The 19,694-nt window shown below is 38.4% G+C and overlaps 1 protein-coding gene across 1 annotated transcript in view; it reads left to right on the forward strand.

Moving 5' to 3' along the window:
- The first annotated feature begins 1,890 nt into the window (after window positions 1-1,890).
- The window catches only part of LOC117504400 (membrane-associated guanylate kinase, WW and PDZ domain-containing protein 2-like), a 105,605-nt gene continuing 87,801 nt past the window's right edge, over window positions 1,891-19,694 (forward strand). Inside the window, exon 1 of the mRNA XM_034163871.1 lies at window positions 1,891-2,404. Within this exon, the coding sequence (XP_034019762.1) occupies window positions 2,116-2,404 (289 nt within the window). The 5' untranslated portion in view covers window positions 1,891-2,115. The remainder of the gene's footprint in view (window positions 2,405-19,694) is intronic.

Consider the following 19,694-nt stretch of genomic DNA (forward strand, 5'->3'; position numbering starts at 1 on the left):
AGGCGGCTTTTGATGGCTTTCAACAAGTGAGTAACTGAGAAATTGTTTAACAGCTTGGGCATGTTCCAACTTGCCCGTTAAAGTTTCCAACGGAGGTGTTTTTCCTGTCTCGACCCCCCACGGTCGGGTCTGGCCCAACATGCGACTCTGCCCACATGTTCTTTCATTACAAAATGTCCATTAACAATGGAATGTCCGAATAAACTCCCCATGTTGACTTCTTCTGAAAGTTCTCTGTTCTCTGATGACTCGAAGCGCAGATCGCCGTCAGGCGCCGTGGGCCGTCCTTACGGTGACACTACCAGACCAAAATCTCTCATCAGCCGTTAAAATTTTTACCGAAAACCAGCTGAATTATCGAATGGTGTCCACTCAGTTGTGCCTTACAGTTTTGAAAAAATTTTGATCAAACAAAGCAGCAGTCTCTGAGCCATTCCTAAACAATGAAAAAATCGACGAGAGGGTGGGCCACTCCTCACTCAAAGACTGCCCACAGGCGAATGACGTAACCGACAGGCGTGAAAAAACTCTTGCATGCCCACGAGGGTTCAAGCATGTCTGATGTAATCACACGTGATTCAAATCCATATGGTTTTTGAAAAAAATAATACGGTACTAATAAGGATACTTTTCTAATAGACCTCGTAAAATAAGAATTGGACCTTATCATATTATTAAAAAAAATAAAATAAATTGTTCCCAGGGTGAAGAATATTCAAATATCTTATTTTTTCCCAGAAACTACGTAAAAATCAGTTATTTAACAATTAAACAACTTACTTTTTTTTTTTTTAGGTTTCTTTCATTCTAAGTCCTCTGGTTACCCACTGAGTTTTTGTTCCATATTCTATATTTTTCATTCCACATTCTGGATTTGTTCTATAAAATATGGTTTTGTTCTATAATCTCAAAATGTCAGCCCTTTTCAAATTATTTCATATTTCTCTCACATTCCAATATTTCTTTTCATAATCTAAATTTTCCAAATGCCGAAGATGCTCCCATGTTGGTACTCTCTACGATGACGTCATTTGAACTAGCCAATCAGCAAGGAGATCCGGTCAAATATCGCTAGGTGGGTGATTCTTAGACTACGGCACTTATTATGTCCTTTGATCATATTGTATGAAAAACAGAAAAAAGGGGAAATTTCACACTTTTATCTTTACAATGAAAGTGTGTTAAGAAATTTGTTCTAGTAGTCTATGACGACTTTTTCACCTTTTTTCAGCATCATTATATGCAAATATTGCCGTTTTGTGCTTGTCCCACACCCAGACTTTTGATCTTCAATGATAAAAATGAATGGTAAAGAAACGTTTTTTCTAATGTTTTAAAATATCTCTGAATAAAATATCAGTAAAATAATCAAAACATAATTGGGGTATTCAATGTCATACAACTGTTGTGATTTTTTAAACAAAATGTAGTTGTCCCACACTATTGCCGTAATTTCCACCACAACACTAATGTCCCTTTAAACAGTTTGTATGAAAGATTTTTTGGGTAGTTTCTATGGAGATAAACAGTGACATCAGAGCACATGTATATAGCGCCAAATCACAACAAACAGCTTTATATTGTAAGGCAATGGTGTGGTGGAAATTACATTTACAAGGCCAATAGTGCCCGTAGTTAAAGAATCACCCAGGTGCGTGTTTGCCGTATCCGGCAAAATATACACTTGGAAAATAAAAACAGGAATCAAGAGAAGCAACTAAAGACCACCAGCATAAAATCAGTATGCAAAGGGCAAATAAATAACGCCATAAACAAACAAATAAATAAATATGTGCAAACCCTGCTAAGGTTTGGTTTTCTGTCTCTCTTCTCCTATTAGCCTGACTCACTTTTCGAGGTGTGTTTCATGTCCTACACTCTTGTCAGGTTCGTGAACGCCTCACGAGCCTCACAGCAGAGACGCGCTGATGATCCAGCTGCTGTGCGCGCGAGCCCGCGTGTGTGTGCGCGCGCGCGCCGACATGGACTCCGACTCTGGTTCTGTCTGACGGCTCGCGACATTTTTTTTTTTTTTTAAATGTTTTTATTTTTACGCCAAAACTACTCACTTCTTCCGCGGCCGCACTCATGCGCTTTGTCCGCCGCCCGTGAGCCATGTCCAGAAGCCTGAAGAAGAGGAAGAACCACTGGACCAGCAAAGTCCGGGACAGCGTCCTCCGCCGGACCGCGGACGGGGAGCTGCTGGGGCTCGAGCTGACCGGCGGCGCGGAGAACGGACTCTTCCCGCTCATCGGTGAATTTTTCCCGGCCAGCGGGAAACTCTGCCACGGAGAACTCCTGCTGGAAGTCAACGACACCCCCGTGGCCGGACTGACCACCAGGGACGTCCACGCCGTGGTCAAACACTGCAAAGACCCCGTCCGCCTCAAGAGTGTCAAACAAGGTGAGGCTAACTTTACTTCTTTTCTCTCTCTTTCTCTCCAAAGAATCGCCGACGTTTTTTTTTGTTTTTTATCTCATCAGCTCTGTGCTGTAAAGGAGAAGCGGTGAAGAAAATAAAGTTTTTGTGGTGTTTTCCTGGTTGTTGGAAGCTTTTAATTGTGTTTTAGATGTGTTGTTTTTTATGTTTTGCTTTGAAGGGGGCGTGTTGTGTTTGCGGCGGTCAGAAAACGCGAATTCCTCCGGGATGCACATGAAGTTATAGTGCAGCAGATAACAGAATATTTGCAGAGGAATTGTTCACATCTGGTTACAAGCACCAAAATTTTACTGTGTATACCTTTTGGTATATATTTTATACCTTTTGGTATAGTACAGCTTGGAACTCGGACGAGGGCGGTCGCATCTCCTCCACTATCCCTTATCTCTGCTCTCTGCTTTAACCTTCTAGTCCCTACTTCACCAGACTGTGAATTCCTCAAATTATATTGGATACTGGATCTATTGGACTACTATTGGATTAACCATGGAATTGATCAGCTGGTCTCTGAACGCTATTGACACCATATTTTCTACAAGAAGGTCAGGACCGGGGGATCCTACCTACCCAGATGGAACGTATCCTGCGGGCTATGTTCTCGACTCCTGGGGGTCTTGGCGTGTTGCATGCTTTGCGCCTTTCTCTGTTGAGGACGTCGATGATTTAGTCATTTTTGGTCTTATGGTAGCAGGGCTGGTACTTTCTGGCTTATGTGCTGCCCTGATCTACCAGAAAATTGGCAAGACGGCGGCATAAAGAACCACGGCCCCTTGCGTGTCCGTCATGATTAACGAGTTGGGCAAGGCAGTGCATTCTCAGACTGCGATGACTCTTGAACTCAGACGCAAATTGGATGACATCTTGGAGCAGATGCGCACCTTGCAGATGAAGATGAAGATTTTGGAGGCCGGGGAATATTCTTAATTCATAATTGGGAAAATTCTTAATTCATAATCTGGTTGTTAAGTGCTGATGTAATGCATCAAGTGATAAATCTGTTTCCGGGTCCAAAGACCTCCAAGTGTACAATTAAAGTTAGGTCTGTTTGATCCTCTTAAGGATTTACAGCTTAAGTTTAGTTTGTGTTTACATTGTGCGCAAACCTCAGTCCCTCCCTTCTCCGCCTCCACCTCCGTTAACCGCATTCTTCTGGTTCTATGGTCAGAACACTTAATAAAACTTTTTTTTCTTTTACTTTACATATTTTATTATGCACAGGTAAAATATAGATGTCTGTTTGTTAATAAAAAAAATTATTAAAATAAACAGGACGTTAAAGTGCAAACTTCACTTTCTCCCCGAACAACATGAACAGGAAGCGATCGCAGCTCGCAGCAACTCCCATTGAAAATAACAGAGAAACAACCTGAGCATCTGACAGTTTTACATAAAAAAAACGCAGTAACAATGTCTAAAAACCCAGTTAATATATCCAGGAGAGTTTTAGGCACAATATACAAAGAGTTTTATGTTGCGATGTTAATGCTGTTGTCCATGTGCAACGGTTTAAGTGCAGCCTGATCAAAGCGTCTCAGTGCAGTTTTCAGTGTTAATGACAGTGTGCCTGTTTTGTTTGGAGCCGGAAGTTGAAAATCACATGATGCATTACATCACACTTAACAACCGGATAGAGATTTGGTTGTTCAAGTGAAGCTGTAAAAAGTGTTTTTCACTGCTCAAACCACAACACGGCAGGCTTATCAGCCTGAAGGACAAATTGCCCTGCTGTTTTCCTCCAGAGGAATGTCTTCGGCCTTGGTGAACATATCTCTTATCTCAACTCATAAAGACAATAAACTGTTTCACAGGACTGAAGCATGCTCCACAAAACACACACACACACACACACTATGGCTTCTGCTCATGTCATCCCTTCCCTTCTGTTGGGGCGGCGCAGTTTTAGCTGCAGCAGGTCCCCGTCCCCCCGCCCCCCCCATGCTGACGGTGGCGCGACTCAGGGTTGCTGTGGACCTTCACCAACTTGCCTCAATTCGGAAAATGGACTTCTTCAAATTTAGTGCACATAAACAATGTCTAATGTGTATGTGCTGTCTTTAATTCTGATGCGTGCCATTATTACGGTAAACAAGTAACAATTGTGGACTAATTGTTGTCTGAGGTAACTGGAGTGTAAACATAATTTCTCCACTGTGAGATCAATAAAGTATATCTCATATTTTAGACAAATAACGTAAGCCATTTGAATTTTCAATCGGGGGCCAAATAGGGGTCAAAATTAAAAAAATGTTCCAATCATATTGAAAGCTAGGTATTAAAGGCACTGCGCTGCGGTGGTTTGAATCATATTTGTCTAATAGATTACAATTTGTTCATGTAAATGGGGAATCTTCTTCACAGACTAAAGTTAATTATGGAGTTCCACAAGGTTCTGTGCTAGGACCAATTTTATTCACTTTATACATGCTTCCCTTAGGCAGTATTATTAGATGGTATTGCTTAAATTTTCATTGTTATGCAGATGATACCCAGCTTTATCTATCCATGAAGCCAGAGGACACACACCAATTAGCTAAACTGCAGGATTGTCTTACAGACATAAAGACATGGATGACCTCTAATTTCCTGCTTTTAAACTCAGATAAAACTGAAGTTATTGTACTTGGCCCCACAAATCTTAGAAACATGGTGTCTAACCAGATCCTTACTCTGGATGGCATTACCCTGAGCTCTAGTAATACTGTGAGAAATCTTGGAGTCATTTTTGATCAGGATATGTCATTCAAAGCGCATATTAAACAAATATGTAGGACTGCTTTTTTGCATTTACGCAATATCTCTAAAATCAGAAAGGTCTTGTCTCAGAGTGATGCTGAAAAACTAATTCATGCATTTATTTCCTCTAGGCTGGACTATTGTAATTCATTATTATCAGGTTGTCCTAAAAGTTCCCTAAAAAGCCTTCAGTTAATTCAAAATGCTGCAGCTAGAGTACTGACGGGGACTAGAAGGAGAGAGCATATCTCACTCACCCATATTGGCCTCTCTTCATTGGCTTCCTGTTAATTCTAGAATAGAATTTAAAATTCTTCTTCTTACTTATAAGGTTTTGAATAATCAGGTCCCATCTTATCTTAGGGACCTCGTAGTACCATATCACCCCAATAGAGCGCTTCGCTCTCAGACTGCAGGCTTACTTGTAGTTCCTAGGGTTTGTAAGAGTAGAATGGGAGGCAGAGCCTTCAGCTTTCAGGCTCCTCTCCTGTGGAACCAGCTCCCAATTCAGATCAGGGAGACAGACACTCTCTCTACTTTTAAGATTAGGCTTAAAACTTTCCTTTTTGCTAAAGCTTATAGTTAGGGCTGGATCAGGTGACCCTGAACCATCCCTTAGTTATGCTGCTATAGACGTAGACTGCTGGGGGGTTCCCATGATGCATTGTTTCTTTCTCTTTTTGCTCTGTATGCACCACTCTGCATTTAATCATTAGTGATTGATCTCTGCTCCCCTCCACAGCATGTCTTTTTCCTGCTTCTCTCCCTCAGCCCCAACCAGTCCCAGCAGAAGACTGCCCCTCCCTGAGCCTGGTTCTGCTGGAGGTTTCTTCCTGTTAAAAGGGAGTTTTTCCTTCCCACTGTAGCCAAGTGCTTGCTCACAGGGGGTCGTTTTGACCGTTGGGGTTTTACATAATTATTGTATGGCCTGCCTTACAATATAAAGTGCCTTGGGGCAACTGTTTGTTGTGATTTGGCGCTATATAAAAAAATTGATTGATTGATTGAAAGCTATACCACATTATGTGTCTGATCAAAACTATTCCAAAAAATGTATAGTTTGGACTATCTATGACCGAATGTTATGGGGTAAAAACAGGAAGAATGGTGACAAAGGTCAGTTTCAGTTTGTACAGGAGTCAGAAGTTAAAGTTGCTCCAATTATTGTAAAACTTGATGCAAATTATTGGTTGTGTTAATAGGGTTTTAAAAAGGAATAGTTTGCACCATGTGTCATGCTTAGTTGTCATATTACGGGGTAACGTATGTCACATGCCATAGAATCCAATGGATGTCAACATTATTTGACCTTTCCCTTACAGACCAAGCATTCAACACAGTCAAAACTACTCAATTTGTTAATCCCATCAATGCAACCAATTTGCACAACTTTTTACCAAAATTGGAGCAACTTTAACTTTTGATCCCTGTATAAACTGAAATTGACCTTTATCACCATTCTTGCTGTTTTTACCCCATAACTCCATAACATTCAGTCATAGATAGTCCAAACTATACCTTTTTGGAATCTTCATGATCAGACAAATAATGTAGTATAGTTTTCAACATTATTGGAGCATTTTAAAATTTTGACCCCTGTGTAATTCTTCAATTGTCCCCTACCTGGCTGCCTGTTGAAAATTTAGGTGACTAATGTGCTTTTACAAAAGAGTAATGTCTAAGGTGTATGTGCACAAATTTTGGTGCTTGTTTCCAGAAATGAACAATTGTTACAGTTATCTGCTCCACTATTATGACATGTGTTGACTGTGAAAATTTATTCCACTGTGACATTGAGTTGCCGCAATGCCAGAATTTTGACTGAGACAATACAATACCAGACAATACCAGCTTTATCTGTGTTGATACCCTGGACTGTGCCAAAAAAAAAGTCTTGAAATTCCATATTGGACAACACAACAGGAAGCCTAATTATTTACTTATACTTTTTTACTAATAAAACACATTTTTGAAAACTTGACGCTCCAAATATCCAGTGGGTTCACATTTTAAAAATAGTGCAACATCTCAAATGCGAAATTTGGAGATCTGCAAAGAACTGTTTGCATTGTTTAATTTTTGTGTTTCTTTGTGTGGGAATCTGTAGTAGGATCTCTTTATCCCAAACGCCGTATCCTTCATTGCTGCACAATGGAGCAGCATAAAAACTATACCTCTATGAAACGATTTGCTTCTTTTCAGAACAGTTATATTTGGTGACTCACTCAAAAAACAGGCACCGTATCCACCATTGCTATGGTCTTTACCGGAAACTGTTGCACACTGATTTACCTGCCAAAAAATCAGTGCACTGTGGGAAAATCGCATTGCATTTATGAAACTGCAAAGCCAACAGATGCTGTTTGCAAAAATTTCAAATTGGAAATACAACGGGAGCCAACATAGCTGTTGCCCTTTCTGTATACAACCCCTGGCAATAATTATGGAATCACTGGCCTCGGAGGATGTTCATTCAGTTGTTTAATTTTGTAGAAAAAAAGCAGATCACTGACTGCCACAATTTTTTTTTCCTGATTTCTTATAGTGTTTCTTAAAGCCAGAAAGTTGCCATTTGAAATGACTTTAGTTTTGTGTCATGTCTGTGATCTGCTTTTTTTGTACAAAATTAAACAAGTGAATGAACATCCTCCGAGGCCGGTGATTCCATAATTTTTGCCAGGGGTTGTAGATAGAGCTCCAACAGGAAATTTCAGTGGAAGAGTAGCAATTAAGCAGAGTTGGGGGGCTCATGGGTAAGCCCCCCATAAATTTTTCAAGATGATTGCGATTTAAAAAAAGACCATTTAAGGCAGCAGAGGGTCCCCTCAGGGTTTTACTTGAGGTGTAAAACATGCAAGTGCAACGGATAGCTGACACGTGCATGGTGGTGTGCACGTAAAACAAAGGTTGTGCTGCCTAAAATATTTGCTTTAGAAGCTTTTACATCTAGAAAAACTGCAACAGAACCCAAAACAGGTACACTGACACAAGAAAATTGTTGGTGTAAAAAGTGCATCTGATGAAGTTTCTGCTTCTCCGGCCGCTGCTGTAAATCTGAGGCTTTTATGTTGCAAACACTCGTCTCTGGCCTCCTTTGATCCTCACGGCTAATGGCACTGGCTGTCTGGCTGTGTGAGACCGAGAGCGGGAGGAGAATCTGTAGGCTTTGATTTTTGGGGTGAAAAATCACCAAATTCCTGTAAGAGGCTTTGGATAAAAGTCTTAGCCTGTGTGTGAGAGAGCGGGTGCGAGATTCAGCATCACGCAAGGGATTTATTCAAAATTCATCCAAGCCCATATCAAACTAATGTGCTGCTTTTTTTCCCCATGAAATATTTAGGTCCTTTGGTGATTGATATTTTCTGTTTGCGCTGCTTCTCTTAGCTAAATCGGTTGTTTAAAGCGAGCGGCATGTTGTTTTTCATAGCTGATGTATACGTTAATGAAGCAGACTTTTTTTTTGCGATGTTCTAATGGTTGCATGTTTTTTATGCAGGAAGTCACGTTATATATGTCATGTTTCTAAATTTAACAACACCTTTGATTTTCAATCACACATATGTTGAGAGAGATGGAGTGAGATGCAGCTACATTCATACAAAATCCTTTCTGCAGGGTTGTGGAGACTGTTTATTTGAGTTTTCAAACATAGCCACTGTTTAACAATCAGAAAATAAGGTTATTTCAGATTGTAAATTTCTGTGTGGAAACACTCTCTCTCTTACGGAATCCATTCACTGTGTACCTCATTTGACTCTCTCCCTCACGCTCTTTTTCCTCCATGGCTGAATTTGTGGAAAATTCTTTCTGCTGGGTTGTGTGGAGCTTTGGAATGTTTAGAGCTTTACAATGCAATTTGCTTTAAACTCTTTGAAGTTGCATGATGGTTTATTTGTGATATAATTTTGAACCCAGTGTAAAACCAATTTTATGTACCATATTTTCTGGAGTATGAGTCACATTTTTTTGTTTGTTTTGTTTTGTTTTTTTTTTACTTGTTTGGGAGGCCCTGTGACTTATACTCCTTTGCAGTTTATATACTGAAAATTCACAAGTTTATTAGTAATAGTAATTATAATGTCTATTTTTATAGAACTTTCCCAAGAATCAAAGCACTGAACAAAATAAACTGTAATAATAAATGAATAAATGCCAGTAATAAAAAGTACAGTAAAACAGTGCACAAAAATCACAAATTAAAAAGCTCGTAACGCAGAAAATGGTGCGACTTATACTCTGGTGCAACTTGTATACTGAAAATTCACAAGTTTGTTATTAGTAATAGTAATTATAATGACTATTTTTTTATAGAACTTTCCCAAGAATCAAAGCACTGAACAAAATAAACTGTAATAATAAATGAATAAATGCCAGTAATAAAAAGTGCAGTAAAACAGTGCAGAAAAATCACAAATTAAAAAGCTTGTAACACAGAAAATGGTGCAACTTATATACCGAAAATTCACAAGTTTGTTATTGCTAATAGTAATGATCATGACTATTTTTATAGAACTTTCCCAAGAATCAAAGCACTGAACAAAATAAAGTCTAATATTAAATGAATAAATGCCAGTAATAAAAAGTACAGCAACATGAAGCACAAAATTCTGAAATTAAAAAGCGTTTAACACAGAAAATAGTGAGACTTATACTCCACTGCAACATGTTTTTTTTTTTTTTCTTCTTTAAGAGACATTTTTTGACAGGTGTGACTTATACTCAAGAAAATACAGTAATTAGTTTGAGTTCTATTATACATGAAGAGTAGACTGGTTAAAGCTGCTTTTAAATGCCCTAATACAAATTAGAAACCAGTTTCATTTGGACATGGGTTGGTTTTGAAATGTATTTAAACTAAATGGATTAAACTGGTTGTGTTTGTTTAAAAAATCTTGACAATCTTCGATGTTTTGCTCAATATGTGATGTTGTGTTTATTGTATTAAGAATGTGAGATTGAGGGTTTTTTTTTCTCATTTTTTTAAACAATAATTAACTATGTAAATAACCAGCACCATAGTCGTTGCTAATATGTGTTTGGAAGATCTCCTCTGGCTGTGTGAGTAGAATCACATTGCTGTGTGATAAGTAAAGGTTTTAAAAAGTTAACAGCTTATAAATTAAAGCTGTTTGTCATTTATCTGAAGACAAACTTGTTCCCACTTCACTAATCAGATGTCAAACTCCTCCTTGTGCCCATTTTGTTCACCAGGTAACATTGTTTGCAGGTGGGAAAATGAGTTTTTCTCACCTTTCCCATGCTTCACACCTCTCAGGCTGACTTAAAAACATTTCTGGAGAGCCGCCTCTTGAATAATACACACACTGTCTTTGGCAGCAGTTCACTCTTCCATTTATATCGCACCTGTTTAAGTGTTTTTCATATCTCTGGGGATATTTTGTGTGTATCGCCACCTTTTCTCTAAATTAAACCCTCGTATCCTGATGCACAGTTCATCACATCTTCGTCTGTTATGGTGCTCATGAATCATGAAAATGCACGTCAGCATTTAATCCTTTTAGCAGTTAAAAAGTATTTTTACGATGCATGAAACCTTCGGGTTCAATCCCATTCCAGACACACACACAAACACACAATATTAAGTCCTTAACGAGTCTCTGTGGTGAAGATTAGATTAGATTGCCACCAGCAATTATCCTTACCCCACAGGACGTAATTGGGATCTCTATTAAACACTGATTAGTGCGCACGAGAGCATCGGGCTTAATTACAATCCTACAGACATATTGAATTCAGATTGGAAGTCAGCAAAAGCCCAAAGTCAAAATCGGGATAGGACTGTTAGACATGTAAGATGATGAAGTTCTTCATAGAGACAAACTATACAAATGATTCCCGTATTTCCAAGCGTATAAGTCGCACCTGTTTAAAAAAGTGCCTCTTGAAGAGGAAAAACCCATATACTGTATGTCACACAGGCGTATAAGTCGCCTTTGTTTATGTGTTATCAGTTCTTTAAGTTGGGTTTTTTATGCATGGTTGTATTTAATTTTTAGTTTTAGCATTTATTCTTTTGTTATTAGTTAATTTTGTTTAGTGCTTTGATTCTTGGGAAAGTCCTGTATAAATACTTAGTATATTTCTTATTATAAATAACAAAGGTGTGATTTTTTTTTTTTTTTTTTTTTTTGGGGCATATAAGTCACACCTGAGTTTAAGTCCCAGAACCTCCCAAGCTAGAAATAAAATGGACAAAAAGGTTTTTTTTAGTCTGTTTCTTTAATGTGAGCCTCTTTGAAATGCGCAGCAGGTGAAATCGGAAGTCTGGCTTTCACGCTTTCCTTTTGGAGTCTCATTGACTTCATCATCATTAAACCTTCTTCTGTAAAGGTGCTTCTTCACATATGCAAATCGGTGAGAGTCACTGGGAGGATGCATCGGCTTCAGCCCCCTTCTCACTTTGAGGATGTGCATCCCAGAAGGTCATGGTTTGAAACCTTGTCCATACCTTGGACATCCTTTGAGCAGCCTTTCCAAAACTTAAGAATGCCAGGGTCCGCTTTGAAATCTGAAAGTCGTCTTGTGCCCAACCGAAATCTTTAATCACAGTGTTGATTAACACATGAGCCCAAGATGAGGTATTTCCAAACAGCATTTTAAACTGTCAGAAAAATGACAAAAATAATCCAGTCTTTCTCAGATAATTTTGACACTTTTACAAAACAGAAACATTGTATTTCAGTTCTTTTGGAAGACCTCATGATGAATGACCAGGTCGTGGTCTTGTTTTAATCGTGATGAGATTTTCAAGGTGTTTACAAATTCCTTTTCTTCCATTGCAAGGGAAGATACTTGCATATTCCTGTGGAACCTATAAATGTTGAACATGCTGTGATGTCACCACAAGGCTTTGCAGAAGTGCCAAGGTTGTGCTAAATTTGTACTACAGTCGTGCTACGGTTGTTTTTGCACATATATGCAACCGTCAACATTAACAATTTTCCCAGACAAATTTAAAAAAATGTTGGATAAGTCCTATTTTTCTTTCTAAAGTGTAAATTATTTATTTTTTCATGTCATTCCGAGTTTTTTGAACCATAAGTGCTGGCAGTCAGCGAAGTCGCCTCATCACCAAACCCGCTGACATGGGAGGAGTCAGGATAGCAATAAAATGAGTGGCTCTCTTATTGTCCTTATCCTATAGGATAAGAAAAGGTTTTTTTTTAATGGAATATGGTGGCAAAATAAATATTACACACTTTGCTTCTTGTTGATCTTCCTAAACCTGCTAGGTGGACATGAATGCCTCAAACTAGAGGTGGGCGGATCGATCCTAATATCGATACCAACGCTGGTATTGATATTGAAGGATCCTCGTGTAAAAAGATCGATACTCAAGCTTTTTTGTCTCCCGCATGCACTGGCTGCTGCGCACAAGTCTACTCTCTGTCTGTAAGAGCAGCGCTACGCTGTGTCACACAACACGGAGCAGCGCACCCTTGTATTGTGGTTTGTCAGCCCTCTACCTCAGGAGATTTTAAGTTGTGTTGAGTGATGTTTTTTTTAAACAAAAATGTTGATTGTGATAATAAAGTATTTTGTTGTCACGTACAATGTTTGGCGAAATTCTATCCTAGGTCTTTTGGATCCTTTGGATCTATGAAGCTTAAATATGAAAAAGTATCGGTATCGATATCTGCGATACTGGGCCTGTATTTACTTGGTATCGGATCAATACCAAAATTCCCGGAATTGCCCACCTCTACCTCAAACCTAATTCATTTTTCAACCTTCATTCAAAGTTTTTCTAATTTGCTCAGTGCACAGCACCACCTGCTGGCCACTGTCACACACATCATGATAACGACAACAGTCCAAAACAAATGATAATTTTCGATTTATCCGTTAAGTTTTGTTTGATAAATGACTTTGATTCTGATTGTTACCTGACTCTAATGTGATCACGGTGTGATGCGTGTTGGAGCAGTTAATTTGGTTCCACTGATGATGCTCGTGCAGTAGTTTTTTTTTTTTTTTTTTTTTTTTTTTTTTACTGGTGCTCTGATGACCTGCAGGTTGGTTTTGTGGACACTCAGCGTTCAACTGCAAATGTAGGATAAAGCCATTTGCACTCTCAGCTGATGTCAGCAAAAACTGCAGAAAGTTAAGTTCAGCTCCCCAAAGATAAATTATTTTGCAGATATGAATTTCTAGAAAAAGTGAGGGGTTGGTTGGGGGTGGGTAAAACACACAACAAAGGAACAGTTCACAAAAATAGCATCATGGGTGCTTTCCAGTCCCCCTCGAGGGAAGACCCGTGTGTTACAATACTATCAATCCAATGGTCCATGCCCAAATAATGAAATGATTGATATGAGTGGTGATGAGTTTGGACCGGTCGCTGGTCTGTTGGGGGCTTGAAAAATGGAACAAGGCAATCCCTGAGACGTTGTGTTGCGTCAGATCGTCACTGTTGCGTGGGAGCACGGTAATGATTCTCAGTGCAGTCAGACTCATCTGTCATTTTGTCAGCATCCCGCCGAGAGTTGCACCGGCAAGTGCAACACAGAATGTGTGATGCACAGACGCATGCAGATAAAGAGCTGCTATCCTCCAGCGTGTGCGCTCGGTGGCACGTCCCCGGGGCTTTGGCACCACTTACTACATGATGTCCGGTCATGCTTGAAAGAGGTTTACTGGGGAGATCCTGTTGTTGCACTGACTGCCGGGCTCACCTCTGGGGAGGCGTAATGATAAGGCGCACATACACCCAAAACTGCCTTTTTCGTCCTTGTCATCATCAGCCATCTGTTGTGGCAAGTGGAAGGGTTCCAGGACTGTGAAGTTGAAAGACTAAATTTTTTTTGGTATGTCTGTGACATTGAATTAACTTTAGCTGAATGTGTTCTGACAGTTAAGTCATCTTTTTATTGGAAATACTGTTTTTCTCTTTGCACGGAACAGTGAAAAGTGTAAGGACACCTCATACTGTGGCAAGTTTTTTCTCTAAAAGTTTTCCTTCACAGCAGCCTGAGCTTAGGAGCCCATATTCTATGCAACCCTCTCTGATTTCCAAGATGGTTTCATTTATAAATGACAGTAACATCATACTGTAATTACCTGTTTGTTTCCCCAATCTTCCTTTGACCAATTTTCAAACTTAATACTTTATGTAGTTGATGGGCAATCCCAGAACTGCCCTTATAGGGTTTGTTTTGGCACTGGTCAAAATGTTTTCATTCTGATTTGCACCAGACTTGACAAAAATATGTTTTTACAAGTGCCTAGGTTTGTTCAAATTTACCAAAGTTCAGTCATTGCGGTCAAGGTAATTGGGATCAACGGTCAAAAGTTTTATTTTAAAGTTTATTTTTTTGTTTTTACTCTGATTTCCACCCTACGTCATGAACACATGGAGGTAGATTGTGGAATTGCACAGGCATGGTCAAATTTGACAAAACGAAATCATTGGAGTCTAGGTGATTGGGTTCAATGGTCAAATTTGCCAAAACTAAATCTTTGGAGTCAAGGTGATTGGGTTCAATGGTCAAATTTGACAAAACTAAATCATTGGAGTCAAGGTGATTGGGTTCAGTGGTCACATTTGCCAAAACTAAATCATTGGAGTCTAGGTGATTGGGTTCAGTGGTCAATTTTGCCAAAATTAAATCATTGGAGTCTAGGTGATTGGGTTCAGTGGTCACATTTGCCAAAAACTAAATCATTGGAGTCTAGGTGATTGGGTTCAGTGGTCAATTTTGCCAAAAACTAAATCATTGGAGTCTAGGTGATTGGGTTCAGTGGTCAATTTTGCCAAAAACTAAATCATTGGAGTCAATGTGATTGGGTTCAATGGTCAAATTTGCCAAAACTAAATCATTTGAGTCAAGGTGATTGGGTTCAATGGTCAAATTTGCCAAAACTAAATCTTTGGAGTCAAGGTGATTGGGTTCAAATATCAACATTTACATTTTTCACTCCAGTTAAAACTAAACGTGGCACGCATGTTCTGGAACTACCCAGGTGAGGTCAGATTTATGAAAGATGAGTTGTTGGGGTTGAGGCCGTTGGGATCAACTTGGCAGACATATGGAGGGTGACTTTCAGAATTGCCCATGCTTGATCAAATATGGCAAACATCAGTCTTTGGGGACACGGGCATGTCTGCCTGTCTGTTTGTTGGTCTACAACAACAAACCAGTTGGTTGCTGACACCAACTGTCCATTTACTAGCCATTTGTCTGCCACAGCAATGACACGCATGGCATTTAATAATGAATAATTTAGTTATGACTTCAATTATCAATTATCAGCCAAGTTTTAAAGCATCAAATGTAGACATGATTTTTTTCTTTTTTTTTTAAATGGAGGTGAAGTTGTAGAACAGCAAACCCTATTTATTTTGGTATTTTCAAAAATGAGACAACTGCTTCAACGGCAGCAGAACAAGGGAAGGATCATAACGCTACCTGTAACACTAACATGTTTCCTTAATATGCATCATCTGTTTTTTAAATTGTTTATTAAACATCTGTTCATCTGCAACTTTATACATGTTTTTCTTTCTAAATAAATTTTGTTAAACTGAATCTTGATTGTCTTGTTAGCATTAGAATAGTGTTTTTATCAGTCCTACATGAATCTGATTAATTAAATATCTGGAATTATCCATTATTAAAATACAGAAATTATTTAGCTTTAAAAAATATCTAGTAGATTTGTGTAATTGGTATTTTTGTATATTCATTTTAGAATGTTTGTTGCTCATTTGCCAGTTCCTGAATATTTATTTTTTCTTAAATCCCAGTTTGGAGGTTATTTGTTCTTCTCTGAACAAACCTATTCTCTTGAGTCTCTTTGTTCTGTAAATGATGTCAATTAGGTTATTGTGTTTACAACATAAGTAAGCAGCTGTCAGTTGCTTTGTCTGCTTTCACCCTGAGTTTCTACCTCAAAAAATGTGCTTATAGACTTTTAAAAGGATGTACTGTAAAAGGATCTAACGTCGGCCAACAGACAATTTTTTGAGCATAATTTTTTTTGTGATTGATGATTAAAATGGATACCATACCAAGAATGAACAAAGCTAGTATACCAGCCTGATGTAATGAATTTTAATATATTCAAATTATTAATTAAAAAACCCTTGATTCAACTTACAATTTATTTATACTGTGCTGGCCAATAGGCTCGAGACGGGTGATGTGAGACAGTCAGACGTCAGACAGTCGTGTTTCATGTCAACATTATAACCGTATGGTAAAAACTTGTGAAATGTAGTACACTTACTTGCAACAGTTTTGTAAATTAATGTCACCAAGTTTCATCTGTATACATCTAGTGCTGTAGCACAACCAAAAGGGGCACTTTTAGATGTGTGTTTATGCATGCAACGTTTAAACCATATGTCTGATTTTCAAAAATCAGGTGCTGTTTGGGTCCTTGTATCAAGTCCAGTTTAATTCATCTTATGTTTTTAATTTCTGCCATACTGGATTCTCTGCAAAAAAATCTAAAAAAAAAGAAAAAAAAATGAAAGAAATGACATCTTCAACATGCCATAAATTTTATACATTCTTAATAAAAATGGGCACAAATGATTTTCAGACCATGTTTCACAGTTCTAAGACCTGTTTGACGTGAGGTCATATCTCAGCAATGCTTTGATGTATCAAAGACAAACTTGGGACATGGACATGTGACCACATTGTGAGGTGTTATTTTATGTCTGGAGGGGGGCGCTCTTTCTGCTAGGGGATGGCTCCCCATGAGTTGCCTTTTGGATGACTAATAAACAGGTTGGTGTACCTTTTCTTTTTTTATGACTATAAGCTCACTTATTTACTGTTTGTTCACAATTTTGCATTAGGTAGACAGCAGAGAAGGTACTTTTTCATAAAATTGTGTCTACCTGTTATGTCTGTCATATTTTGTCTTAAAGATTTTGACATTTGTCGTGTATTTGTTTTTTTTGTAGACGTGAAGCAGTCAGTTTCTCAGAAAACCCAACAACCCTGCAGGCAGATGATGGATCAGCTTGTAGTTGATGCTGTAATCAGTCACACAGTTGGCTTTGGATGGCTTTTTTAAAACTGGCAGAATTTTCAAGATATGCGTGATACTCTCTGGATACATATGATTTTTGTTGAGGGACTTCATATTTCATGTATGGGAAAGCTCATATATCTGCACCCTCAAACTGCCACTAGCTTAAGGATGGTATGAATATAAATGAGATATAAATGGGATATTTTGTCGTGAAGGTGCTGGAAAAGGAGAAATAAGATGCCCTGCTTACAGGAGGAATGAACATTGAGCAAAAATCCTCAGCCCTCACCAGTAGTTGCTGATTTGCCCAGAAAAAAAGGGAACGATCAATACGACCTGATTAAAGCCTTTCTTAGAACCTTGGTGTTGGTCTGTCAATCCGTGTCTGTCTTTTGGAAAAGACCACCTGGTTTTTCATCCTATTCTTGGACATTGACTGATGCTCTATGTTCTCATGCACAGAACAGTTTATGTACAAAGTGTTTTGGTCGTCTGTCCGTGCTTCTCTTCAACCCTGCATTCTTCTACCATAGTATGACTTCTTTTTTATGATTCATTATTATTTATGAAATTAAAAATAAATGGCAACTTCATAAATGATTCATTCAGTGGTTCGCGTTCAATTCCCCAGTAAACAGTCCGTGATGAGTCGAAGAGTTGATGACCTGTTTGTGCAGTACGCAGTGATGGTTTTGGAAGGTTTATGTTGAAATTATTTGATTCTGCAAACTAACATTTTCATGCACTGTTGTTCTACATTCTATATCTCACTTGTTCTGCCATAAAAGAACTTGTCCTACACTGTTGAGTAAAAAGACAAGGTGAATCAGAGATTGAGTGCCAGTGGTGTGACGTTAAATTAAAAATTTCAGAATATTGGAATTAAATTAGTACATTGTCAATTAATACTAAACAATACATTCCGTCTATCTGTCTAGCATATATGATCTATCTGCAACATAGTAATGAGCAACTGTAATATTGCTTTCTGTTACATGTTTATGACAGTGTTGTTTTTGTAGTTTCTAGTTTCAGCACCTTAGCAAGTGAGTTAAAACATTTTTTGACCAGTAAATGTCACTAGTCTCCAATTGAAGCGTGACATAAAGAAGCTTTTGGTGAAGCAGTTGGCTGGGGGCTCAAAATAAAGTCTCAACAGTTAAACAAGACCATCACTACTACTCTGTGCTCTCTGTTGCTTGTTGCGCTTGAATATAAAATATCTGAGCGAATTGATGAGTGTGTGTTCCATCAACGGTTTCGTAAGTATGCAACTGTACTGTACTGTTTTTCGCCTTTGTCCTGTGGAGGAGCATTCTAAACCTTTGGACACAAAATGGGGTTGATATGAGAAGTACAGTGACACTGCAGACAAAAAAAAAAGAATAATTTAATGACTTTAAAAGACAAATTAGAGTTTGTCCAATTTGGCCCACATACACAGAGTACCCATTGTCTGAAAAAGGTTTTCTACTGGTCCCAGAGAATCACAGAAATGATGTATATATATTTTAACCTTCTGGAGTTATCTGACGCATCTCCATGTCAAAGTCACATGACTGAATTAATCCAATCTACAGTAGTTTGAATCTTCGTTTGAATGTGTGCTGAAAGTACAGGCTTCAATATATATATACCAGTTTTTAAATTCTGTTGATAGACATTGTATAACTTGAATCATGACTAATAATAATAAACAGACAGCTTTTTCTTGAATATTATAATAATTTTTGATGCTCATATTCGCTGAAATATGCATCAAACAGGAGTCTCATTTTGTTGTTGAGCTTGAGCCAGCTCCATCAGGATGCAGGAAAGGGAAGTGAAAAAGGCTTCCCCTTTATAACTGGTGGAAAAACACATGACCTAAACCAATCAAAAACATCAACCACACATGGGTTGGTGTCCAACCCATGTGGGTTGGCTGCTGAGGACATTCTGGTCAAAAAGCCACCAAAGGCAGACAAAGGTGCCAACATTGCCTACAGGTGGACAACAGGACTGACACTCCTGTGGGTGAAGCTTGTGTCCACTGTCTTGTTTTGAACAGGAATTATTTATTTGAGTGGCACAAATAATTTATGTGCCATCTTATTGTTTTGTAAATAGTTGAAGCATTTCCTGCATTTTTCCTGGTTTTCACAGTAAAAAACAAACATTTATTTTTTCTGTTTCGATTTTATGTTTTTATGTGAATTTAGGTTCATTGTGTTAATACAATATGTCAGAATGAAAGAAAAACTGTAAAGTCACACAGATGAGGTTGTGCTGAAAAGAAATGACACCAAAAAAGGCAAAGTAAACAGTTTTTTAAGGTCAATTATGAAGGTAAAACCAAAAGTAGTACAAAAACAGCCAATTATACCCTGCACCCCAGAGGGTTAAAGAATAAAAGTTTTAATCTCTTTAGGCCTGCCTTTAAAGATCTGCCTTTTGTACAGACACACTTAAAACCCTCCTGGATTATTTTATCAAGCTGTCATTTGTATTTTTATTAAATCGTCAGATGCGT

The sequence above is a fragment of the Thalassophryne amazonica genome, chromosome 22 (assembly GCF_902500255.1).
Source record: "Thalassophryne amazonica chromosome 22, fThaAma1.1, whole genome shotgun sequence".
Lineage (NCBI taxonomy): Eukaryota > Metazoa > Chordata > Actinopteri > Batrachoidiformes > Batrachoididae > Thalassophryne > Thalassophryne amazonica.